The sequence below is a fragment of the Pollicipes pollicipes genome, unplaced genomic scaffold, assembly GCF_011947565.3.
Source record: "Pollicipes pollicipes isolate AB1234 unplaced genomic scaffold, Ppol_2.1 Scaffold_6052;HRSCAF=7182_pilon_pilon_pilon, whole genome shotgun sequence".
In the NCBI taxonomy this organism is placed as follows: domain Eukaryota; kingdom Metazoa; phylum Arthropoda; class Thecostraca; order Pollicipedomorpha; family Pollicipedidae; genus Pollicipes; species Pollicipes pollicipes.
Genome location: NW_023596805.1, coordinates 14,464,340 through 14,490,646, shown reverse-complemented (window position 1 = coordinate 14,490,646; position 26,307 = coordinate 14,464,340). Strand labels below are relative to the sequence as shown.

At 48.5% G+C, this 26,307-nt stretch overlaps 2 protein-coding genes across 4 annotated transcripts in view; both read left to right on the top strand.

Moving 5' to 3' along the window:
• Window positions 1-904: 904 nt before the first annotated feature.
• On the top strand, window positions 905-13,058 carry LOC119104822 (mitochondrial import inner membrane translocase subunit Tim23-like). Its single transcript, XM_037228539.1, is given in 6 exon segments — window positions 905-1,029; window positions 7,275-7,421; window positions 9,903-10,005; window positions 10,499-10,668; window positions 12,727-12,749; window positions 12,751-13,058. Coding segments are annotated over 6 exon segments (612 nt in total). The 5' UTR covers window positions 905-947; the 3' UTR covers window positions 12,838-13,058.
• Window positions 13,059-19,106: 6,048 nt separating this feature from the next.
• The window catches only part of LOC119104263 (uncharacterized), a 56,234-nt gene continuing 49,033 nt past the window's right edge, over window positions 19,107-26,307 (top strand). For 2 of the 3 annotated variants that reach the window (XM_037227958.1, XM_037227957.1), the window contains exons 1-3: window positions 19,107-19,267; window positions 19,663-19,814; window positions 24,801-25,117. In XM_037227958.1, coding sequence (XP_037083853.1) covers window positions 19,174-19,267; window positions 19,663-19,814; window positions 24,801-25,117 — 563 coding nt within the window. In that variant the 5' untranslated portion in view covers window positions 19,107-19,173. The remainder of the gene's footprint in view (window positions 19,268-19,662; window positions 19,815-24,800; window positions 25,118-26,307) is intronic. The other variant, XM_037227960.1, reaches the window with a different exon arrangement.

Below are 26,307 nucleotides of genomic sequence, written 5' to 3'. Positions count from 1 at the left end.
CATGGCGCTGGCTCCGGGAGTTCTCCCAGCAACAAGCTCTGCTTAGCTGGGTGGACTCCCTGGACATCCAGCTCAAAACCCAGCACAAAAATGACCAGGTAATTGCCCCCTCCGACTTGTGTGACTGTATAGCCCTTACTAACACGGTGAATTGGGTGATTGTAGATTATTGGGCGGTTATAGCGGGCTGTCATTAGCTGACTTTGGCTAATGACTACTTTAAGCCTTTTAATCTATGATTTTTCCCTACCTATCACCTAACACAACTCCTTCGGGTCTGCTCCACATCTTCGCCTGTTTTTTTTACGTTTGTTTCATCTTCCTAGCTGGGAGTGCCGTGACTTGATTTTATGTTTTCTGGTGTTAACGTACGGTTTACTGCGTCGCTGGGATTGAGGGAGGGGCACTCCTGGTTGCCTGTCTTGGGTAACGGCGTAGAAAAAAAATCATGGTCAAGACCTCGAGCGTGCTTGAGAATAGGGGTTTATTGGAAGCAAAGCGTGCATGACGTCAAGTATACCATATTTGATGACGTCAGTGGCACGGAAGGCTCCCAGTTAGCCAGCTGACTGCTACACAACCCATTAGTTTGAATGGTGGGTATGTTTTGGGGGCGTGCGGCTGGCGCTTCCCGGTTGGACTCTGAATGAATGGTCAATGGTTGTGTCATGCAAACACAATTCTGGAAGGGAGATTAAATCTCGGAGCGGTTTAACTTCATCAGAATTTTATATCAGTAACTACGAACTTTTGGGTAGTATCAACCAAAAACCACACTTCGGGCTGTCAAACTATAGTTCCATGATGATGTCACGTCTACGTAGCCCTCTTTAGTGATCTTGGTTGAGCAGTTGGGGCTCTAAAGTTTTATGCAACCTTGGGCATCTACGAGTGGTCTCGTCTGGCGTTGGCGGGTGGTGGCGGGTTTTTGGGCGGTGGGGATCCTGATGGCGATGGAATCGAAGCAAGGAGGCCTTCGTGGCATGTTCAATCCATATTCCTCAGCAGATCCTTCGATTAATGTACCTGGTAAGTGTCGGCCACCCTCAAGATCGCTAAACGCCATAATTTCCGTGGGCGACGCGTTTGTGACGACTCTGGCGAGCTGGAGTTTGCTTGGTAGTTGCATGAATTACCTATCCTATATTAGTCTCATCCACTGTTTGATTAATTTTGTTTTCCATGACCTAGCACTGCATGACTGATGTGTGCTCTGTTCTTTTTCTGAACCAACTTGGGGTTGTGATTGAACAATATACATGTGGAGTAAACTTGGCTTAAATGCCCATGTCTGTGCTGCGTGATGTACATGCTTATGCCTGTGCATTCTATATTGTGCTGTGATCAACTTGCAATGTCATATTTCTCAGGATATTTCAAAATCGCCACCACTTAAATGAAATTGGGCACACCACATAGGGTTAATTCAGACATCTCACTAGGGTTTGAGCAGAGCCTCTATGCTGGTGAGGAATTTCAATGGCAAATGATTTCACTAAATTGAGTAATGATTGAAATGGTTGCTGCTGTAGGTGTACTTTCCTACCTAACATTAGAAAAAATCATTGCACACCATTTGTCGTGTTTAAGGCGACACATATTGTAAATCTCAAAACAGGTAGAATCATTCTCTTACCTTAGATTTCAATAACTCCGATAGCGGGCTCCCGAGTGCCGCGCACACCGCACCACCTGGACTCCCCAGCGCCGTTTCTGCGTTGCCGTTGCGTAAATACAATATTTCTGCTTACCAAGAACTCTACAAGATGTACGGGACCAAGGTAAACCATTCATTGTGTTTAAGGCGGAACATATTGTAAAGAATTTCAAAACAGATAGAATCATGCTCCTACCCTCGAATATAATAAATACGATAGCGAGCTCCCGAGCGCCGCACGCACCCCACCCCACTGCCTCGACTCCCAAGCGCCGTTTCTGCGTTGTTGTGAAAGCACATTATTCGTAGTTATAAAAAATTGAAGGTAAGATCATGAATCTAATGTTTTGTGATTATTTACGATATGTCCTGCCTTAAACACGACGAATGGTTTACCTTGGTCCCGTACATTTGTAGAGTTCTTGGTAAGCAGAAATATTGTATTTACGCAATGGCAACGTAGAAACGGCGCTGGGGAGTCCAGGCGGTGCGGTGCGCGCGGCGCTCGGGAGCCCGCCATCGAAGTTATTGAAATTCGAAGGTAGGAGCATGATTCTACCTGTTTTGAGATTATTTACGATATGTCCTGCCTTAAACACAACGAATGGTGTACAATGATTTTTTCTAACGTTAGGTAGGAAAGTACACCCTGACCTGGTTGCCCACTGTAAGAATAACACTGCATGCAAGGTAACTGCTAAAGATCTCAAGATGCTAACAATTGTCAGGTATTAGCAAATTTTATCATTTTGCCCCTTTTCCTTGAAAGGACTATGGTTTATACTGGATATGGCATTCACAGTATGTGGAAGTATCTATAGATGGCATTGAATGTTAATTGGTTCACAATTTAGCTGAGCAGGGGGCAGAGACTCAGTGCCAAGTAAACCTTTTTAAAGCATGAGTTTAGACATGTAGCATTAGAGTACTATGCATGCTGTTGTACAGTAAGTAATGCTGTTTCTTAATAAACATTGGACCAGGCATGTAGTTTTAGCAAACACCAGGCTAGGGGTGTAGCTCCAGTGCACACCATGTTCGGGGTGTAGTTTCAATGGACACCAGACCAGGGGCATGGTTTCAGTGAGCACCAGGATGGGGATGTAGTGTAGTGTAGGTATACATTCATACCTAATGTTAGAAAAAAAATTGGACATCATTTGTCTTCTTTAAGGCGGAACTTATCGTGAATAATCATAAAACAGGTAGATTCATGCTCCTACCCTCAAATTTTAATAACTATGATAGCGAGCTACCAAGCGCTGCACACACCCCCACCGCCTCAACTCCCCAGCACTGTTCCTGCATCATTGTTGCATGGTTACAATATTTCTGCTTGTCAAGAACCATAAAAAATGTACAGGGCCAAGGTAAAGATGATAATGCAATGAAAAACATTTCTTATTGTGTGTAGGTACATTTATACAGCAGAGAGGCCAGCATAGTCCAGAACATAGCCTAAACTAGCCTAACCTAACCTAACCTAATCTAGTCTAGTCTAGTCTAGTCTAGTCTAGTCTAGTCTAGTCTGGTCTAACCTAACCCAACCTCCCCACCCTACCCTCTTCAACCCAGTGTCCCATTGGCATCTATGTTCCATGTTATGTATATATATATATATATATATATATATATATATTGTATAATGTCTGTGTGTGTGTGGGTATATATTTGTGCCATATTAAGTTGTTTAGCTGACATATTCTCATTTTGCCTTTCATTCCCACCCAAAAACATCCTATTTTCCCACCATGTTGACCAACCCACAAACAATGTGGAAGACTGCTTGGATACACAAGAAACATATCTCACTTGGTTCTTGTCACTTGGCCCCATACATTTTTATGATTCTTGGTGCACAGTAATCTGATCACAAGTAGCAGTGGTGCCAGGGTCGCGGTTGCTGCTTGTTGGTAAAACATGAGGTAGCAGTTTATACCCTGACCTGTAGTTTCAGTGGACACCAGACCAGAGGTGTAGATCCAGTGAGCACCATGTCAGGGGCATAGTTTCAATGGACACCAGACCAGAGGTCGGATGAGGGGTGTATTTCCATTAAACACCGTGTCACGGCAGGGTGGGGAATTTAGTTTTTTTTTTTTGCTGGTGGTTGAGTACAAGAATTATTGTGGTCGGAGTACAAACTTGCCTGCAAGCAAAGGTCTTTCTAATGTGGAATGAGTGTCTGCACAATGGGCCTTGCTTGGAGTACATCACATACTGCCTTTAATGGGGCAACATTTTCCCAATGTTTTTCTGGAAAAAATTAGTGTTAGCATGCAGTTTTGCATTTCAGTGGAACAGAGCACTTCTTGTGAGTGAGGGTGCCACGCTGATCCCATCCATATCCCTGTAGTGCTACTAGCTCACCTATACATGCAAAGATTGATTAATGGTACATGTTAATAAGAAATATACAGGTAGAGAGGTTAACAACAAAACTTTATACATATGCATTCACAGGTGCATCATACAAAGCTCAGTTGCTTGTCATTGCCTATCTACATGCAAACTTACACAATATCAAAATGATAAATCAGGTGCATCCTCTGCTTACTGACAAACTGAATTGCGGACGACCACTGTGCATCACACCCTGGTTTTTAATGAGTCTTAGGCAGCCTGCAACTGACTATGAAAGCCTTATGTATGTGACATCAACTAACATGTAGTTTTTTTGGCCTTTACATAATTAATATAAACATACCAAAAGTTTCCTCTTCCTATCCTTTTTCTTTCTGCTCTTCTCCTCTTTCAGTTCCTCACCTCCTGTCCACTCTTCTCCTTCCACTCCTCCACTTCTGCTCTTCCTCTCTTCCTGCACCTCCTGTTATCCCTCTCGTCTTCTCCAATTTTACATTCTCTTTTTACTTCTCCAATTTTAATTATAACCACAGGCTGAAAAGAGGCCAGTCTCATATTTGATCCCACGTGGGAAACCCGAGCCTAGCATTAATGTTGTATATAGATACCTTAGTACCTACGTACCTACCCACCATGCTGTAGGTAGAGCAGGTTATACCAAGGTGATCCTGCACTGGCCTGCAGTGGTTAACATTTATAGGTCAGTCCCCCGGTATTTATTTACATTTTTTGGAATGACTTCATAGCGGTCCAATACCAAATCCCACGTAACTTAAGAAGTGTGGATGCATGCTGTGTGAAAATTGAAGACAACCAATTCCACTTTGCCTCACTGAATACCTCAAACTCGCAGCTACGGTGCACATAATCCCAAGCAGCTTCATGCACCCTCCGCCCTCCTCACTCCCACCACATCAAGACGAACAACCAAACCATGCACAGGAGCTCTGGCGCATTCACAGACATTGTGATGGCATTCTAGCACTCGTCAATGGGCCAACCAAGTACAAGTACCACGGGTCGGTCCTGAATGACAGGCTGTGATGAATAGTCTAAGAAAAGCCATTTATGCAGTTGCACGAACACGAATTGTCAAGTTTGTGGTAGAAAAATCATGGAGCTGTACAGTCATGCATTTCAAGCTGCTATTTTCCACCTACAAGTATATATTATCTTCTGGTGGCGCAAGACAACGCCGAGATAATGCAGTACCTGTACTACAAATGTATAGATATTTATCATTCTAAGGCATGTCATTTCAACACCCTCTGAGGAAGGCCCGTATCTGGGCGATACCAAAACACGTAAATTTTTCAATTAAATTTGGTTAACTTTGCTAAAAACTCACTGTTCTCCGGCTTGTACTCCGGCTTGTTTCTCCCCGGGTCTCCTCATGGGCCCCATTGTGAGAAGGGCAACCAAGTACTGCGATTTTTTTCCCACCGGGTTATGGACCATCTCTATCTTACAGGTATAGGTACTGGTTGAGCCTGGAGACGTGATACCATTGTTAAATAAGTAAGATATCCTCGAATCTTCAAAGACCGGCATTTACCGGTTTCTGAAAAAAATGGTTGACGTACTATCATTTATACAATAGTAATAAGTTTTGGAATGCTGCGTGCCACAAACTCCCATCTTGGGAACGTAATTTCCGATGACATTTAAGAACCCAAAAGAAGCCGTTACCACCAAAAGTGCCGCCCACAAACGTGATATTTGGATGCCATTTAATGTCATGATGCTATTTCAAAAGTGCCGATATGTGGTGTGTTTTGAATGCTATGGTTTTGAGTTTAATTACAAGTTGGATGGTGATTGGTGGCTGGTATGGCAGGAGCAGGAATGAAACAAGCGCTTTGAAAAGGATGTGCAATGCTGCAATATTTTGGAATTTTCCCACCAAACTGTTTGCAAGATGCACGTCCTTTGGTAAAATCGCTAACATGTTATCTTAATATGAGGTAAGTTAAGAGCATAGTTGGTATGCTGGACTTCTTGCTCGGCGAGTCCTTGAATGACCTAGTTGAAAAAGATGTGCCATCGGTGATTTTGGTGCTGCTGATGGTTTTCTAGTCGAACGAATATTGTTGTAGGTGTTTGCTGCGACGCGGACCCTCACTGCTCGAAAATGCACTCGTCAGTTGCAGGAGGCTGGGCTGCCGTTGGTTTCGGGTACGGGAGGCGATGGGTCCGTCGCGTGGTGGGAGCCAGAGCCGTGATATGTATGTCTGTTTCTTGAAAGGTATCGGTAGGTGTGTGCGTCGTGGAGAATGCGGTTTTACTTAGGTGCGCCATATATTTTCCCCACAGGTAATGACATGCGAGGTATGTGGCAGCGGTAGGTACTTAAAACAAGCACATTTCATATTTCAGTTCCACAGAAGTAACTCACATGAGTTGTCATCACCATTCAGGAGTTGCATAGGCTTGTACAAGTGCATCTAACCCATGTAATACAATGATGGACATTGACATGAACGCCCTGGATTGGCCAGCTCCTGCAGGATTGCAGACGCGTGTTTCCATTTATTGGTGCTCCATATGTTTGATCCCTGGAAATCAAATAAAAGTTATAACTCACTTTATGAAAGCAAAGTTTGTGCACCCTCCTGGCTATCAAGAAAGCAAAACTGTCTGCCTTGGTACTTATACTCAGGCTCATACATTTGCAATTGTGTCTGCTTTGTGGGGGCGACTGCAGCATTTGTCTGGAGTACAAAAATTGTCATCCTTACCAGTCAAGAGCCTGGAGTACAAAATTTCCTGGTGCCACATCCACCAGAAAACGGAGGTTTTTCCCACACTGTGTCAGGGGTGTAGTTTCAATGGACATCAGACCAGGGGCATAGTTTCAGTGAGCACCAGGATGGGGGCGACATGTCATTGTATATCAGACTAGTTTCATGTTCAGTCAGGGACTCCATCAAGCCCTTATCTGTACTGGAAAGATTCATCATTTTTGGTGCAAATGCCATGTTTGATGTATGTGGGAGCAGGTCTTGACATTTTTCCCTGCTCAGCCTCCAAGTTATTTTGCACCATGAGGCAGCACACTTAGTGCACTGCGCTGTATTAGAAAAGAATGTTGTTGATCACAACATTTTAAACAGCAATAATTTGGTTGTTCCTGAAGATAGCATGATTGGTTACCTATATGGGATATATGGAGTAAGCCATAGAATACATCCCTGTAGGTCAAGTTTGAAGTGTGAATTAGAACAGCACGCAGCTAATACAACGTTTCTTTCAGTGTCTTCGTCTCCCGGGCTTGCACAAATATCGCCGTACCTCAACTTTGATCCATCATACCTCGGTGCCACACAGCCAGAGTTCATCTTCCCTGAAGGAGCCTCAAAGCAGCGGGGCCGGTTTGAAGTGGCCTTCTCTCAGATAGGAGGTATGTGATATGGAGTGAATGTTGGAATGAAGTGGGCCACATTTTGTGCATGGTATAATTTGAGATAGCCTATTCCATCTTGAAAGCAGTGTTTTTCTTATGCCTACTCCAGTTAACTCGTATTTTCTCACCACAGAGATGTAGTATTTGGACATGGGAAATGGGTTTCATTGCACATTTTATAAGGTGCCCTCAAAAATAATGACATTGGAGTTAAAAGGGAAGTAGTGAAGCATCTGTCAGCTTTTCCATTATTGCCCACAAACAGTTAAGACAGCTCACCTGAGCACAGGCATGCAGCCAGAGCCTCGGCAAGGGGGTACAGGGTGTTCAAAGAGCTTCTTGATTCTGAAAAGGCCCCACAAAAAATCGCCGGAAATGGTCTATTTCTTGTTTATGTCATTTTTTATCTTATCCATCTTTAACTGGAATAATAGCCAAAACCTAGTGAGATCAACTCTGTCTGAACTTTGTAGTCGATAAACTGAAGAGCTGCTTTAGATATGACAAAGTGCTTTAAACAACAATGTAAAATAAGTTGTTGATCAGGGATACAACTTATATACCATAATCTTGAACATGCATGCTTACAAATCTCAGCAACAGAGACATTGACGCAGGCGTTGCAGTCTCGATAGGCCGCGCGGCGTCGGTCGGGCGGTAAAAACTGAGCCTTGCCCAGGAGGTGAACGAAGTGCATAACGCCTCTGAAAGAAGTGCCTTTGAACACTTTAGGACATCGAATCATACATTTTGAAAGCGGTCCGAGTATTTAGTTCACCTATGTGATTTCTAGATTAATGATAGCGAATTGGCCTCAACAGGGCCTCGCAGTGATGCTGAAATCTGGTGGTGGAACTGGGAGAGTAAGGGTAGAGTCTCTTTTTTCGTGTTGCTCTAGCTGTTAATCTGTCCAGAGGACATCCTCAAAGTTGTAAAAAAAAAGATCGCCCAGTCTAATCTTGCGGTGCGAACGGTACGACTTAAATTTCAGACATTGTTAGCCATCATTTCACGACGGTGGTTTTCGTGCGCGTGGCGCCCACCGCATGGCGTCACTTGCAGTGGCTAACGCCATTCAGTTTTACGGAAGCTGCAACCCAGGCCATCGTTGTCCTTGCTCCCGAGATTGCGGATGCGCGAAGGCAAACCTTCTGATGTAATTTGTTTCCTTGGTCTATTCTGCAAAAGGATGAACGTTCTCAAGCAAATATGGGATGGCCTTGTCCGTTTTTCACTCGTTTCGGCCGACTTTGCTCAACACTTATGATGCTCCATTTCTTTCCGGGCGAGGGGCCCATTGGGGTAGAACACTCAGGGCATATTACTGTTCTGGTAAAGGGTTGAAAGGCCATCTGTCCCACGCGGTGTGTCTTCCGGTTGCCGTTCTAGCGACACGGGGCGGGATCCCTTGGTCGATTGAGTCCCTTAGAGGGATACTTCATACATATCACATCGGTCCGCCCCCTGACGCGCAGTTGGCACCGGACCGACGCAGCAACCCTGATTGCCGCAGGTGGGCCAATAATTGTCACATGGACTTCAGTGCTGGAATTGAGTTGAGAGGGCCGACCGTTCGGCGCTGGGGGGCCTGACTGACACCGGGCCTTGCCACTGTCCCAGTGTGAGCACTCGTCATAACCTCCCATTTTTTTCCATTCACTGTCAGAGGGCTGCGCCCAGCGCAAGAAACCGTCTGTCATTCTGGATGCCGTCCCGGTCCCTGCTGAACAAATATTACCCTGACCGACTCGGGGCCCCTTGTTGGCACAGGACACTCAGTTAGATACTGTCGGCCCCCTGACCGATATAGGAGCCCCTCATTGTGTCATGGGCCCCGAACATTGCAAATCGTGGGCCGCGGCCTCGCTTCTGCCTGGGAAATGGGTCCCAAGGGCTTAGGCGGACATGGAGCCAACTGTTTGACTCTAGTGTTGAGGTCTCGTTAGGTGTTTTGGGCCCTGATAGACGCTAGAGCCCCGACCATTGTAAATCACTGGCTCCGGCTTTGTTCCTGCTTGTAAAATGAGCCCTTAGGCCATGCCGTCACAGATCAGACTGTGTTACTAGGATGTCTAGCCGACATTTATACACTTAAGGACTCAGGGGCCCCTGATCAGCGTGCAGGGCCTTCTGGCTGGTACAAGAGTGCCGACCCTGCGGGCCGGGGCCCCTGAATGGGACCTGCAGCCGACCTTTCGGGCCCCTAATCGTGGGTTCCGAGGGGCCCTTCGCGTCCACTGAAATCAAGGGGGCCCGGGCCCCCGTCCCCCCCCCCCCCCCGTTCCCTCTCTCTGCCTGCGATACTGCCTGAACCCTTCAACAACTCCCGGACTGCTAATTAGGACATGAAATCACGGTCTCAATCACATGTCGTCTGCTCGGTGTTACGGTGATGTTTTGCGCTCTGCGCTCTCGCGTGGGCTCACCAAACTGGCGTGGTGCGTTTTGGCCGGCCTGAAAGCGTGCGTTGCCTGACAGGTGGCTGCCTGGGCGGCGGCCTGTACGGCGGCGCCATCGGTCTGTTCAGCGGCATACGGGACACGCAGCTGGCCGGCCACACGGGCGCCGTGCGCCGCACACAGTGAGTGGTGGCCGCCGACGCGACGCCGCTGAGGGCGGACGCCCGGCCGGCCGGCGCCTGGACTGGCGAGTGCTGGTTGTGACCTGACGACTTCCTGCCAGCTGTGCCTCAGCTGACGCCTTCAGTTTTTCGAGATTGGGAAACACTTCGCAGGTTAGGTGGCCACCCATTCGTAGCACCGCACGTCACCTTGGGATGGCGCGCAGTGGTGGTTCCGTCTTGAGCGGCCCTGTATGCCGAAGCTCATTTGAACTGAGAGACGCTTCACGGGCAACAGATTGTGACCCGGATGCCACAGGGGTCTCTGCATTTGTGACCGATATGATCAGTTGCGTTGCTAATGTTGGGAACAGCCGTCTGCCTTGATGAACATTTGCCAAGTGTCTTCGTTGCGTGAAGACCGTCGGGACGAAAACGCAAATGATTTGCCATCGTGCTGTCCAATGCGCTGTATCGCGCCGCTCGTGCCAATTCTGCATTCTGCGCGCCTCAGAATGATCAACTACGTGATGAAGCGGGGCGCGGCGTCCGCGAACACTGTGGGCGTGATGGCCGTCATGTACTTCTCCTTCGGCGTGCTGCTGTCATGGGCGCGGGGCACCGACGACGAGCTGAACACGCTGACGGCCGGCACGGCCACCGGCCTGCTCTATAAGTCGTCAGGTGAGGTGGCCGGCACCAACGGGATGGTGGTCATGTCAGGTGAGGTGACGGACATCGACAGGCTGGTGGTCAGGTCAGGTCAGGTGGCGGACACCGACGGGCTGGTGGTCCGGTCAGGTCAGGTGGTGGACACGGACAGATGAGTGGTCAGGTGAGATGAGGTCGGCTCCCAGCCTGTAACACAGCGTTCGGGACAAGACCGGCCATTTTTGAGTGGTCAAACAGGGCCCCAGGTTATCAATGTACTGTTGGAGGATGGGACGATCACGTTGGCACAGGCGATGTATGTCGGTCGGGATTCGAAGGATGGCAAGAGGCGGGAGGCTATAGGTAGGTCAGACAGGATGGCAGGCGAGAGTATCGCCTTCGTCCATCGGTATTTATTGCATATACATCACTTTTTCACAAATTGCTTATTGAACAGCAGACTGCTGCTGGACAACCCTGATCTATGTTCTGAAATCACTCTGAGAACCCATGCTCTGAAATCGGAGTTATGTATGTATGTATTCTCTCTCTTCCTCTCTCTCTCTCTCCTCTCAAGTCTCTCTCTCTCTCTCTCTCTCTCTCTCTCTCTCTCTCTCTCTCTCTCTCTCTCTTCTCTCTATCTTCTCTCTTCTCTCTCTCTCTCTCATCTCCTCTCTCTCCTCCTCTCTCTCTCTGTCTCTGTCTCTATATCTCTCTCTCTACTATCTATCCTCTCTCTCTCTCTCTCTTCTCTGTTCTGTCTCGTCTCGTTCTGTCCGCTCTGTCTCTGTCTCTGTCTCTGTCTCTGTCTCTGCTCTGTCTTCGTCTCTGTCTCGTCTACTGTCTCTGTCTCTGTCTCTGTCTCTGTATGTCTCTGTCTCTGTATCTTGTCTCATGTCTCTGTCTCTGTCTCTGTCTTGTCTCTGTCTCTGTCTCTGTCTTCTGTTCTGTCTTTGTCCTCTGTCCTCTGTCTCTGTCCTCTGGTCTCTGTCTAGTCTCTGTCTTCTGTCTCTGTCTCTGTCATCTGTCTCTGTCTCTGTCCTCTGTCTCTGTCTTCTGTCTGTCTCTGTCTCTGTCTCTGGTCTCTGTCTCTGTCTCTGTCTTGTCTCTGTCGTCTGTCTCTGTCTCTGTCTCTGTCTCTGTCTCTGTCTCTGTCTCTGTCTCTGTCTCTGTCTCTGTCTCTGTCTCTGTCTCTGTCTCTGTCTCTGCTCTGTCTCTGTCTCTGTCTCTGTCTCTGTCTCTGTCTCTGTCTCTCTCTCACTCTCTCTCACTCGACTCGCAACTTCAGATTGCGAGTCAAGCACCCTACCAACTGAGCGCAACCCCCCCCCCCCCCCCCCGAAAGAGAATCATTCGATGTTAGAACTCAGTGTCACTGATGTCCAAAATGTATGGAAATTTGTCTGCGGTAGTGGGAGCCATGTTGGGCGGAGGGATACGCTCGGCTTACGGACGAGGTTTGGTAGCAATTTCATGTATCCTGCTTCCTAGACCCTTCTAACTTTTCAGTGTTGCTTTGCGTCCGTGCTGGTTATTCCATCCCGTGTTGATTGGTGATTGCTTTCTCACTATACGCATTCTGCTACGCCGGACTTCCGAGTCTCAAGCGTTCAGAGTCAACCCTGTCAACAGCCAAACGCAGACATGGGGCGCCATATGACCAGGGCAGTCGGCGCGCCATAAAGCCCCCAATAACCAGCATCCACCAACAGCCCAACATGGTTTCCAACCACTGCAGATGATTCAATCCCCAAATATCCAAGAGATGAATTGCACCAAGTTTTGCGATCGAACGATTGTCCTCCCGTTTTAAGTCAGTTGGTCGAACCCAGATTCGCAATCGGAACACGCCGGTTCAAATTCCACCATTTCGGAGGAGAGGTTTCGTGATCTGAACCACACACGGCTACAAGCCACTGCCCATGCGGTTCATTGTCAGAACCCATTGACATCTGACGACATCCGGGCAATGTATGGGCTGAAACATTGTGTACAGGCTAGCACATCAGACGAGGGCGATACCCATCGCCAGCTGGTTGGCGCGGCGGGCGCCTTTGCCGCCAATGTGACGGGTAGACCGTCTGTCCCCAGCTGGCGCGCGCCGCTGTCTGATGGGGCGGCGGGGTGGGCCTGGGACTGGCAGCCGCCTACTGTCTGGCCACCTCGCGAGATCGGCTTCAAAGCCTGCGCACCTACAGCTAGTCCGTCCGCCCCGACCGTCATCCAGTCATGGTGTGTACCGCCGTGGCCGCGCGTTCCCATGGAGCGGCCGGCCCAGAACCGTACCGCCATTGGCTGCCGACTGTGACAAAGCGCTGCAGTGGGTTGTGCGGCCCAGGCTGGACGGCTGTCGTTTGTGTTGGTCAAAGTTGGACGCTGTCATTGGGTGTCCGATTCGATGTTTGGTGGCCTCTGGCCGTACGTTGCCTTGCTTGGATGTTGCCATTGACTGCCGGCTTCGGACGGCCGTGGCTGGCTGGAAGGCTCAGGGTCGAGTGTGGGCTGTATGTGTCAAGACCGGAGCCCCCGCTTGTGGCCGACTCGCTGCGCTGTGATATGAGACGCCCGGTAAACGGCGCAGCCGGCGGCAAGACTGCTTCGCCATAGGGTCGGCCGCTGGCTCCGCCCAGCGTAAACCAGAACGAATAAATAATAGCAAAACGGACTTACGTCGTCTGTTTGTAAGGCAAGAAGCAATCGCAAGCAGTGATCATCTGTACGCAATTCGCATTCCAGCGCAAGTAAAAGAACAATGAACAGGCCGTGTGGGCTTGCACAAGCCGCGTGTATTCACATGGTGACAGTACAAGGAAACCAGATGTGCACGAACAGACCTGGAGCGCTCACTGATCTACAGACGAGGGGCCAGTATTCCTCTGCCGTTCCATCCAGACACTGAGCTACTGCACCATGTTAGCCCAAGCGTTATGTTGACCACACTTTTACCGGGATGTTGACGTGTTCACCGGGATCGTTAACATCGGAGTCCTAGTTATAGGCAAATACCAGCCAGCCATATCAAGCCGTGTACATTAGTGTAGCTCCAACGTAGTCCGTGATGCAGGGGCCACATCAATAATCGACTGCTCCCTCCCCCCCCCCCCCCCCTCCTGTCGGGCACCAGCCTCCCGTAGCGGAGCGGTTGGGGAGGGAAGGGGGAGGTTATAAAACGCCTCTTCCAAAGCAAAAGGGGAGGGACCAGACCAAAAGTTCCTTCCTATTTGAGAGCCGCAGAGGCACGGGTTTTGGCCAGTGTGGTGGAGTAGCGCCTCCCCAATCCCACCTCCAGTAACAGGCCGTCGGCGCGAGCCGTTCGTTTTAGGGACAAGGGGACCGTGCCTGAACTGAGCTGTTCTTTGTCCCCCCCCCCCCCCTACTCCCCCCTTTACCCGTCACCTGCATTCTCTCATCCTGCGCTCACAATGCTCCGTCATTCGTTTTACCGGGTCGCTGTGCCCGCGTCGGCCGCGTCCCCGAGTCGATCGGATCTTGGTGGCTGCGAGGCGCGTCGTGCGCGTCGTGCGCGTCGGTCACGGCGCATCCCAGCTCTTCCTCTGGCTAGAATCTCCAGCGCCCGTGGGGCCTCAGACGGGTTGTGGCGGGTCCGGCGGCACGTCCACCACGCCTCGTCTTGGTGTTCGTCGTAGGTGTCCGTCGTAGGTGTCCCGTCCGGGAGAGCACAAGGCTGGCAAAGGGGTCCCTTGATGGTGAAAGCCCCCGCCCCCTAAAAAATCACCAAATTTGGCCCACTTGCTCCCGAACAGGCACGATTTTGGGCTCAGATATCGAAGACTGGGAACGTGGACTGACTGCGGATCGAAAGGGGTCAACAATTTGTATTTACATAGCTAACCCATGTTCGCCTGGGAATGTCCAACCTTCAGCAAGAAGTGAATAGTGAAAAACTATGAACCAAAGTTTTAAACGTGCGCGCTCTGAAGTCTTAGAACCAAAAACCAGACGTCCGGCTTTGCACACCGCAGGCAGCACGGGTTCGGCCTGCGGGTAACACGAAGCAGCGGCTAACGGCGGCCTGAACTGTAAAAATAGCTAAAATAAGTACCCTTGAATACTTTATAACATCAATTTATGCGTTTTTAGAAAGCGTTCCTGTCGGGTATTGACCTGCGTCATTGTTGTATTGATTTGGATTGGCAACCGAAACGGATTAGTATTTACAGCAGCGCAAAGCTCTTGCTGAAATCTGGCTTTGAAACTGGAAAAGTAAAGAAGACTATCCACTTTTCGTGCTGCTACAATTGTTCTCATTGTTCTCTCAAAAAAATCATCCAATTAATGAATAACCTTACAATTATAAAGGTCAGAGGTAGTCAGCGTCCTATTTTTGAACATTACGAATTGCTTCTGAAAGACTCGGGAGCACTATTCAGGACGGTCGTTCTCGCGCGTCCGGCTCTGGCCTCGAAGCGTTTTCTGCGCCGGTCAACGGTTTTGGTCTTACGACAACGGCAGTCCCACCCATAGTTGTTTATAGCTCTGTACCAAAAATTTTAAGTAATTTGCTGTCCACAAGTTCCATCTCGAGAGGTTTTCAAGTGCGATATTGTCAACTATGACATATGCTAATACTAGGTAGCGGCCATTATTTGTTGTCAAGATTCAAGACGCGGGTTTGTTGGTGACGAGTGCACCTTGCAGATGACTTTGTACCAAATTTGTCGGATAAAGCTTTATTTTATGTAACAATACGGTGCTAATACACCAAAATATTACGTTCTTAACATAACATGTTGTTGGGATTGCGCTCATTCTTGGGGTCTTTCCTCCCGGGCTATTGCCCAACGATGTTTCGTCTCTAAACCAGCTGTTGTCGAGTCGTCCCAGTTCGGAGTACGCGGTCCCGTCGCTCCCGAGGGGGTCGTGAGGTGGGTAAGCGGAGGGTCGATGCTGCGGGGTATGCGTGTGGAGTTTGAATTTCCACCTGAATAATTATTTCCGTGCGGTATGTCTAGGGCACGAAGTGGACGCCTAAAAGGTGTAAGTGCCAGGTGAACTATGGGGGTCCCCCGGGACTTTTTCCCGGGACTCCAAACAAGATCTCAGTAGCAAATGCGAGAAAACTGCAGGTCCTCTGTTCAGCTGAGGTTTCAAAATGTCCTAATTTCAACAGAAGCTTTTGCTTTTGAAAACCACCCAACTGCTATTTGAGTACCAAGGAAGGTGCATCTTACACAAATAGCCAGCCACCATCCTCTGTTTATGTGGCCGACAGTTTCACGGCAATATCGGCACAACGGGCAATCCAGGTTAGTAAGGCACTGATTAATTCAAAATTATGTTTGGCACGCGCTCGGATGGCCGGTTGGGTATCCTCGCTCGGGTTGAGAAGGGGAGGGGGGGGGGGGGCGGGTCAATCTGACCCACTGAGATCTAAGAAGCTAAGAGCTAGAGACACAAAATTTACCGGGTGTGTTGACCTGTACGTGAACTGACTAATGCTAATGTTTGAGGTTCCTAGGTCATGTCCTTAGGGTAAAATAAGGTCAAATAAGTGAAATTCCAGTTTGGTCTCCAAAGGACCCCTGGAACCTAGATGGCTGTCTTACACGAAAGTCAAATGCTCATTAAGGTCAGCAACCCCGTTTGACCTTTTGAAGGTCATGGTGGCAAAATCATACAGGACCGTTTTGAGTTATGCAGTTGGATAAGCGGCAAATATTAGCTAGGCAGTATGTTCCTAAAAACAAAATGTTGACCTGGGTCATTCTAGGTCAGTGACCTATTTTGACCTTAAAGAAGTCTATGGAAGGTGTATAATGCGGAACCTGTGGTCAATAAATTCGGAATGAGCACCAGAAACCACCTCATACAGCAAGCCCTAGATTAAGGACATATCATCATCGTCATCACATCACATCACAATCAACCTAGAGACGGGTTGATTTGACCTCCTATGGCCTTCATACCTGGACTTAGGTCAATACAATTTGTTTATTTAATTGTTGTGTAACCTAAGAAAGTATCCCAGAGATGTATGGCTTCGTCTTACGCTCCGTTGTTGGATCAGATTGAACTATTCCTCATATTGCCTTCGCTGAAACCATTGCATGACTTTGACCTGCCATAGGTTAGCGACCGTACAAGGTGTATCTAAATTTGTTTATGCCAAACGACCTGCTATTCAGTTGCCTACAGTTACGCAATAGTTGGCGCGGCCCATGCCGTGCCGTTCGGAAACCATTCTGGAAAACCCTTGGTGGGTCAATCTGAGCTCCCATCGGAGCGCGTGTTAAATTACGTACCACACAATCTGAGCCCCCCATCGGAGCGCGTGTTAAATTACGCATCACACAATCTGAGCCCCCATCGGAGCGCCGTGTTAAATTACGCATCACACAATCTGAGCCCCCAATCGGAGCGCGTGTTAAATTACGCATCACACAATCTGAGCCCCCATCGGAGCGCGTGTTAAATTACGCATCACACAATCTGAGCCCCCATCGGAGCGCGTGTTAAATTACGCATCACACAATCTGAGCCCCCATCGGAGCGCGTGTTAAATTACGCATCACACAATCTGAGCCCCCATCGGAGCGCGTGTTAAATTACGTACCACAATCTGAGCCCCCATCGGAGCGCGTGTTAAATTACGCATCACACAATCTGAGCCCCCATCGGAGCGCGTGTTAAATTACGTACCACACAATCTGAGCCCCCATCGGAGCGCGTGTTAAATTACGCATCACACAATCTGAGCCCCCATCGGAGCGCGTGTTAAATTACGTACCACACAATCTGAGCCCCCATCGGAGCGCGTGTTAAATTACGCATCACACAATCACTTGCAGTCACGTTGCGAACCAAATCATACCTACAACGTAGACACAAGCATCGATCCTTTTGTGTCATAACCGCTGCTTTCACTGTTAACTCAGAATGAATAGGATATTTAGGTTTAAACTGATCATGAAATGATATATTTATGCTGATTCACAGCGCACTTTTCGTGGATCAAGCGCAGGCCCGTTTTCACTTCAGTGCCAATGCTCTCTTACCCGACAACACAGAACACTGCGCACTTTTCTTGACTGGAGCTCAAAAGAGCGATTAAATCCGCGGCGACACCTCAGTCGGTAATGATGAGTTGCACCATTCTTTCCGTGATCTTTTTGAAAACCTGCTCAGCTTCATTATGACAGTCTGAAATGATCTGTGGTTCTCCCATGTTTTGTTTCCTGAGGCCTGGAATGGCAAGATCGGTATCAATCACGGCTGCTGAATCTGGAATCTCCAATTTTCAGTCGCCGGATGAGGAAAGCAAAATATACCGTTTTGAAGGTCTCGTCAAGTCATGAAAAATTCACACTAAACATAGGTCAAATATGAGGTCACCAGGGGTCACGAAAGGTAAAAACGGTCGACCTGCATCTGTGGGACCAAACCATTCCAAGCAAAAAAAAAATATAATTTTAGGGCAGCCTAGAGGTCATCTGAGGTCAACTTAGGTCAGATTTTAAAGCCATCCAAATGAGAAAATGAAGCGCCGTTCGGGCCGATGTGACTAATACAACGTTTATAATCTGTGGCCAAATGTAGTGTAATGTGTGGCTACAGGTATTCGAGGTCACATATCTGTTGTCTGCATCATGCATGGTCCCTTTGACGCATAGCAATGTATCTGCAATAACCTGAGAACAGGTACGCTGGTACATGCAATTAGACTTCATCAGCTTCACAAACACGGTGGGAAGGTGGTCACGCGCGTCTTGTTCATCTAGCCTATCCGCTGCTGTTAACATGGGTCATTGACCTTGGATGACCTCAGTTGACCTTGCATGCCTTTGTTCTACCTGGAAAAACGCATGGCAACACTCACATGACAAAAATAGTTGCTTGCGTGATTGAAACGGTGGTGGTTGGGGAGGTTTTAATACTCAGTACACTGTCCCTAGTGCCCACGCTATTGTCGGAGGTCCTATATGTCCATCTCCGGATCAACCCGATCGCTAAAGAGCCTTCCGCGTTGCCCTCGATTTCTTTGCATTTGCTTGGAGGGCCGTACACTGTTGTTGGAGCCCGATATGCAAGCCTGGAGGTGCGTTCTTGAGTGATCAAGTACCCTCCACAGATAGTTCCCACTCCCCTGAAAGGCTCTGTACGCTATTGGTGGGGGCCAATGTTAACCTGCCGGGGTATCCTCGGTTGCTCAAGGGCCCTTCATATTGGTTTCGGGTCGTTTCCAGTTGCTCAGAGGACCTTATTTATACGTTGCTATAGCATACGTTGTTGCCGGGGGCGCCAATCCCTTATCACGAATAAGAATGATGTATTCCCCCACAAGCATTTTGCTTGCAATCTCACCTCGAGCCCTGCTCCCGGAGCCCGGAGCTTGCCTGCCCATGCGGGTGATGACCTTGAGCGCGGGGGATGGGGGTGGGGCTGGACGCCTGCCAACTGCCAAGGCGGCACCACGGGGGGCGCATGGTAACCGAAGCCCCGAGGCTGTCGTGTCGGGAGAGTGGCGCACGGCCCGACCAACGCGACGGCGTCCGACCGAGCCCGGGAGGGCGGCGTCAGATGGAGGCAGAGCTCTCCAGCCGCCGTCGCTCGATACACTCCCGTCCAGCCCTGGGGCTGACGTCACGTGAGCCGGACCGCCAGCCGACTACAGGTGAGCTGCGCGGACCGGCAGCGAACAGTGCGTTGGCAGGGACTATTTCTGGACGGGCTTCTGTGTGCAATATAAGAGACGTGTCATAATGCTTTTCACCGTCGGCTGAACTGTGCCGCTGCCCATTTGCCAAGCGAATTTGTGAACTGTCAGTAGGTTCAACAATCTGAGTTTTCGAGTTTCGAGACATTTGGTCGTGGATGGTGCGGACATCGGAATGTTGGCACGGAAGGATATATTTCTATCTGCATGACGCAGGGCAGTGGGCGCCAACCACAGGAAACATAAGTTTGCAGGACTGGGCGTGTTTGGTGAAAACCTACATCGCAAACGTCGGTTGCCAGTGTTCTGTTCTGACCGTGCCTTTGGGCCTGACGTGAGCGGGTCGTCTGCAGCGGCACCGCACTGGCTGGCTGGCGTGCCGGCGCAGCAAGCCATGCCGGCGGCAGGGGATCAACCCCAGATCACGTACGTGCGACTGCAGCAAGACCGGCTTGAGGAGGTCGTCGACTTCATGGTCGACCATTTCTTCACCCGAGAGCCGACGGTGGGTGCTGTGTGCCGTTATTACGGGGTACAGCTGTGCTATTGATAGAAGACCATGAGTCCGCTCGATGATAAGCCTCTCCGGTTTGGTCAGAGAATTGGTGGACCCTTCAACAGCGTTTCTATGCTCTGTCTTGGCCACACCGTTTGATGGAGGGCATGACCTTCTCCGTCTGTCCTGATACTTTCATCAGTTTATGGGAGCGTGCCGTCTCATCTGTCACGACCTCATGTTTGAATGGAGGGTATTAACTAGTCATTGTTGCCGTTGGGTCTTTACGCTGACTCATTACGCAGACGCGCAGTCCAACCACTACGCCACCGGATCTTCTCGTCTTCGCACACATTGTCAACAGAGTATTGTAGCGTCTTTCCCCCACTTAAACGTTTGCATGCTTGGATGGAGGACATCAGCTTGTCATCTTCTCTGACACTGTCAACATGACATTATTGCGTCCGTCTCCATCTGTGACTGCCACACCGTTGGATATATCCTCGTCTTTCCCTGCACTGTCGACAGTGCACTGTAGCGTCTTTTCGCTCTGTAACGGCAGCGCCGTTGGATATACCAGCTCCTCGTCTATTCCCGTACCGTCAACAGTGCACTGTAACGTTCTTTTCCCTTTGTAACGGCAGCACCCTTGGATACACCAGCTCCTCGTCTATACCCGTACCGTCAACAGTGCACTGTAGCGTCCTTTTCCCTCTGTAACGGCAGCACCCTTGGATACACCAGCTCCTCGTCTATTCCCGTACCGTCAACAGTGCGTTGTGTGTGTGTGCAGATATCCCGTCGCCCAGTGTGATGTTGATGGCGTGCCGCTGGCTGGGGTTGACTGCGATTGTTAATGATAAAAAATATAAAAAATACCGGCCAGAGTTCATGAACAACAAATAAAGGGCGATCTCTAGCTCCGCTAGCCATGGCTGAAGCCCTTGTCCTCTTTAGAGGTTCGTCTCCTCGAGTGTTTTCCTCTTCCCCTCTTCAATCTGCGATCTAAGTCACCTCCCCCATCAAAAAGAAAAGCAAAGAAAACAAGCAACATATAAAGGACAGTAGTAATAGCCTTATTTCTCGAGAAAAAACCAGGAGGATGGAAATGTAGAGAATGGAGAATGGCGACATAGATATCTCCTGGTTTTTATTCGACGAAGAAGGTCATTGTTACTGTCTTATACGTATGAATGATACTGCTCACAAATGCACTGAATAACTTACGCAACAAACAATGCTCGTAATCCACACAGCAAAATCTTCCTTCTGGAATATCCTTTTTCACCCCTCAGGCGACGACATTTCCTGAAGCGTCCTTACGTGTCCGTTGTATGCATGTTGTGACGTTAGTGATTTGACGGTAGTGATTTTACGATGGATCACTCTCATTCCGCTATTGTCTGAGGTTTGCTTTTATGTCCTGGAAAATCGAGACAGTGATAGACATAAAGAGACCTTAAGACATCTGAATAACAAACAGCCACATGGGGCCCATCGAATTTGGTGTACCTCGGGTTCCGCGCATTCTCAAAACGAATACTACCACCCGAGCTGCCTGAATTCAGCTATAAATGCGATATTCAAACCAGCAGAACTTGCCCAACTTAATTTTAAGTATTGCTAGAGAGGGACTTCACTAAATTTTTCCTTCAACCTCAACTTTGAGTTTGTTAGCTTTGTTTGGCAGTCCATTCGCATTCGCAATAGAATCCGTCGCATGTCACTGCCGTTGATCCTCCATCACAGAAGCGTAGCTTCGCAAAGTAAGGATGGGGGGGGGGGGCTGGGTGTATGAGTAGGGAAAGTGTAGCTCTGAAAAATTGTCTGGATTTGACCCTCTTTGATCTCAACGTCATGAAGTTTCAAAACCCTCCCCCCCCCCCCCTCCCTTACTGAATGGGAAACTAAAGTCGTGCTCTTATACGTTTGCTCGCTCTATTACCGCGGATAATGTTGTCTTTGGGCATAATTATCATATTTAGTTTGGTGTGGATTGTTGAAACCAGGTTTCGGTAATCGACGCAGGGTCAATGAAATGTCGCTTCAAACGTTGTTGGGCGTGGAATAGAGCGTGCAAATTGATGTGCGCGGCTATTAAAGGCCGTCATAGAAACCCGGGCTGGTAGCCACAAGGCCTTATGCAGGTTGCAACGGAACACTCGCGATAGGCCTGTTAGACGTGTCTAGTGTTGTTTGATGTTCAATGTCGGACGATTTCCGCTATCGCTTTCGCCGGGTGGTGTCGATCGTGAGGTCTCCATAACTGGTTTTGTTTTTGTTCATGACAATTTTTTTGGGTGCTATTATTTGACCGGTTTGTTTCTACGTTCCCCTAAGACGTCGTGGCAAAATGACCCAACTTGTACAACAAATTTCGCTGAAAAATCCCATGTGTTGTCCTTTCCTCGGATACATCCATCTGACCTGATCCGACCTGTGAAACATCTTTACTTTCTCGTTGTCCGCGTCAGGAATGCTTAGACCTTTCCTCACGCTAGGGACCTTCGGCAAGAGACTTTGCGAATTTTGTAGTTGGCTGTTCTTCCAGGTCATGTACACGGGAACACCCTTTGGGCCCCGCCAGATAAGATGACATTCCTTTGCACTCGTAGCTTTTTATTCCCGCGGCGTGAGGGGTGGACAGGAAAAACACAGCTTATTCACCATCCGATTGCGACTGCGGAAATACTGACACATACTCTCCTTTCAATTCATCAAAAGACACAACCCGTGCATTTTTTTGCATCCTTCACAGCCTTGCGTGCCCCCTCCCCTACCCAACTTTGTGACCCTGCCATGGTCAAGCGGCCTGTGGAGATAAACTGAGAGGAGAGAAACGTAAATGTTCCTGTTTTAGCCGTTCTCATATTTTTACTTGCTTATTTTTGTCTTATGGCAATGAAATTTTGGTTCAGTTTTGCCGGGAGCCGGGGGACCCGCCTTATCCAGACACATTTATACACTTGTATTACAAAAATACTGTCACATGGTGCATCTTTTCACCCAGTGACATGCTTGACGACATTGAGTTTTGCTTCGGCAATGGAACATCCCTTACACACATCACAACTAGTAGAGGAAATGCAAAAACATATGCGCATTGCTATTTTGGATCGAATATGTAGCATTGTTGAGTAAAAATGCGTCTTTTTTGTTCGTTAGTGTGATAAAAGAATAATTGCTCCTTATTCGTGCATTTAGCAAAATAACATTTTCACTATTCAAAAGATTCAAAATAGGTCACGCAACTTTTTGTCACGCTGTCACAGTTTCGAAAATTAAGGGAGGAAAAAATTAGAAGGCAAAAGATGCACCGCCTCATTGCACGTTTATGGCAAATAGTTTTGTGTGATGCAACTTACTATTGATAGGGTTATAGGCTCGGGGAGATGAGTGTGTTAGCTGACTTCGTACAGATGCCCGAGGCTCTTCAATGCTCTTCGTATGTACAAATGTACATGTACAACGTACAAGCGCTCTTCGACCATTATCCTGACCTTCCTTAAAATGGCACTGAGATTCGGGGCAAATGAAAAAGCTTGGAAGGAAAGTCATCAAAATATGAAATGTTTGGTGTTACACCCCTGTTGATTTGTTGCCGAATCCTCCCTGTGTATCTACCTCGGCTATCCCTTTCATAATCTTGAATATCTCTGTCAGATCCCTCTAAGTCTACGATATTTCACAGAATACCTCCCCAAGACTCTAAACCTATCCATGTATTCCAAGTCGCCAATTCCATCTATCATCCTAGTCGGTTTTCGCTGTACTCTTTCCAACCTATCTATATCTTAGGGAAAGCATGGCGACCAGGCATGCGTACAGTTCTCTAACTGTGGTCTGGTATTAGCTAAGCACAACTTTTTGACAACGTTCGTGCTCTTGGTAACGGACATTTCTGTTAATAAATCCCTGCATCCGAAGTGTTCTGCTCCTAGCTGTTTCGCTTTGCCGTTCAGCGTTTAAATCCCTGGAAATGATAACCCCTGAGTCCTTTTCTTCCGCGATCTGGTCCAACTCTTGGCGTCCCATTTTATACTTAATGCCCTCACTGCCAAGTGCATCACCTTATACTGATGATATTAAATGTCATCTGGCACAGAGAAGCCCAGCTCACTTCTTTCTTTAAACGGACCTGATTTTTCTCTTGATTGGTATTTTGCGACATCCTTACCAATTGATTATCGTCAGCAAATTTTAGCACCTTATTCTCTAATACTATCTTAATTTCTATAATTCATAAAAATAATAAGGGCGAAGGGACCATCACCAACGCCTGCGGAGCCCCACTCTCTACTTGGTCGCAATGAGATTTAGCACCATTGTAAACTGCTCTTTGTTTTCTGCCTACTATTTTATATATGTTACCCTTACTCAACCAATAATTTTTCCCGCAGTGCCATGCAATTTTAACTGATAGAAAGGCGCTGATGTAGCACCTCATCAAACGCTGCGCTAAAATTCAGGTGAACCACATGAAAGTCATCGCCTTTATCTATCTGATTAGTCACGCGCTCCATAAACTCCTGGGTCTTTCAAACACGACATACCAGAAAGAAAATCATATTGACTACTTTTTATCAACTGATGCCTATCCAAGTGTGACTGAATGCTGCTAGCCGTAATCACTAGCTGCTAGCCGTACATACTAGTGGGGCGGGAAAATGCGTCACAAGAATTGTCTCCCCACGAATTGGGTCCATTGCGTTTCAAAGTTCGGGCTGGCTAGCGCTTCAGACGTCGGGCAGGCGACAGGTCTGTATGTTTTGAATATGTTTCTCCGATGTTAAATGCATGAGAATTGCTCGAGATCACCACAGGATAGCATGCACCTCGCATGCAATCTGATATGACTTAGCAATCAACGTCTCATAGACTTGGCAGCCAACAGATGAGGACGATCTTTGCTGAAGTAAATTGACTGAGATCACAATTTGTATGAACAAAAGGGCGTGACGTGACGGCGCTTCTCACGATGTCGTCGGTGGCCAGTTCTCGGTGCTGGCCGGACTGGCCGGCGGTGCTCCGGGTGGTCACCGCGGCTGGCTTCGAGCCTCCATACCCGAGTGGAACTGGGACGCCAGCTGGGTGGCGCTGGACGCCGCCAGGGGCGCCACTGTCGGCGCCAGTCTCAGCGCCATCTACGGCCCCGGCGAGCCGGACCCGTACAGCCGGCTGTGGGGCGGCGGCACGGCGGCCGGTACCGCCTACCAGCGCTTCTTGATGCAGGTGGACGGCAGTTTCAACGTGTTCAGGGACTTGGGCGCGTCAGCCGTGTCGGAGAACCTGATGCTGGCTGTCGATCCCAGGTAAGTGTCTGCCGGGGGTAGCGCTCGAACACCGCGTAAGCATATACCCTCTTGGCTTGCTGTGCGTCGGTCAGTGTTAAGTTATAGCGCCGCTTTGTCAGCTTTTGCATGACCACTGCTAGGTGGATGTACTCGAGAATGCAGTGGAGGAAATGAACTTCGATGACGCGCTCAGCACTTTCAAATAATGCCCGAGAATCGTTGTGGATACAAACGGCGCTTTCTCTTCTCACATTTTCTGGATCCACCTGCACCCCTAGCTTTGGCTTAAATGTTTTCTGCCGGACTGGAATCTGTCAGAGCGGCAACGGAAGGATGAGAAAGATAGCTAGTCCTTGTTAGAGCTTGATGTCATTAATCCTCTGAATATTCGGGGAATTCTCTGCGGAATTGGGAGCCATGTCGGACCTATGACTACACTTGGCTTACTGATGGCGTTGTTAGCCAATGGCCTGTGTGATGCCTCTATGACCTTTTATTTTCTGACTTCCCAGCCTTGCGCTCTGTCGATGGTGTTTATGGCAATCAGTAGTCGGCGATCGTTGTCTGACCATGCACGGCTCTGCACCGCCAAACTTCAGAGTTTCTTTTTGGATGGTTGTCTTCTGCAGGATAACAGATGTCTGTTATAACGAAGGGCAGGCAACAATTCTAGTGTAATGCAAAATTCTACTAAGCCTACAATTGTATGCTGAAACATAAGTCTGCCTTAAATATTTGCAGCCCGCGGAGGTGGCCTGGTGCAGATGCTACACTAGCTAATTGATTTCAAATGAACGTGGGTGTTTTGCCTAGAACATGTCAAAAAGCTCTCAAGGAAGTGACTAATGCATTTTACTAATAGCATGCAACAGCTGTTGGCAAACGATTCAACACGTGCCGTAGGGAACAGGTAGAAAAGTTCCTTTCGAACGACCTTTCATGGACCAGCCACGTTTTCGAGTGAGGTTTGCCTCGAAAATAGAAAAACTCACGGCATACTGTGTGTGTGTGTGTGGGTGTGGGTGTGTGTGGGTGTGGGTGTGGGTTTGTGTGGGTGTGGGGTGTGGGTGTGTGTGTGTGTGTGTGTGTGTGTGGGTGTGTGTGTGTGTGTGTGTGTGTGTGTGTGTGTGTGTGTGTGTGTGTGTGTGTGTGTGTGTGTGGTGTGTTACCGTGCATGCTGATTTAGACGGGGTCCGCCCAGCGAGTGG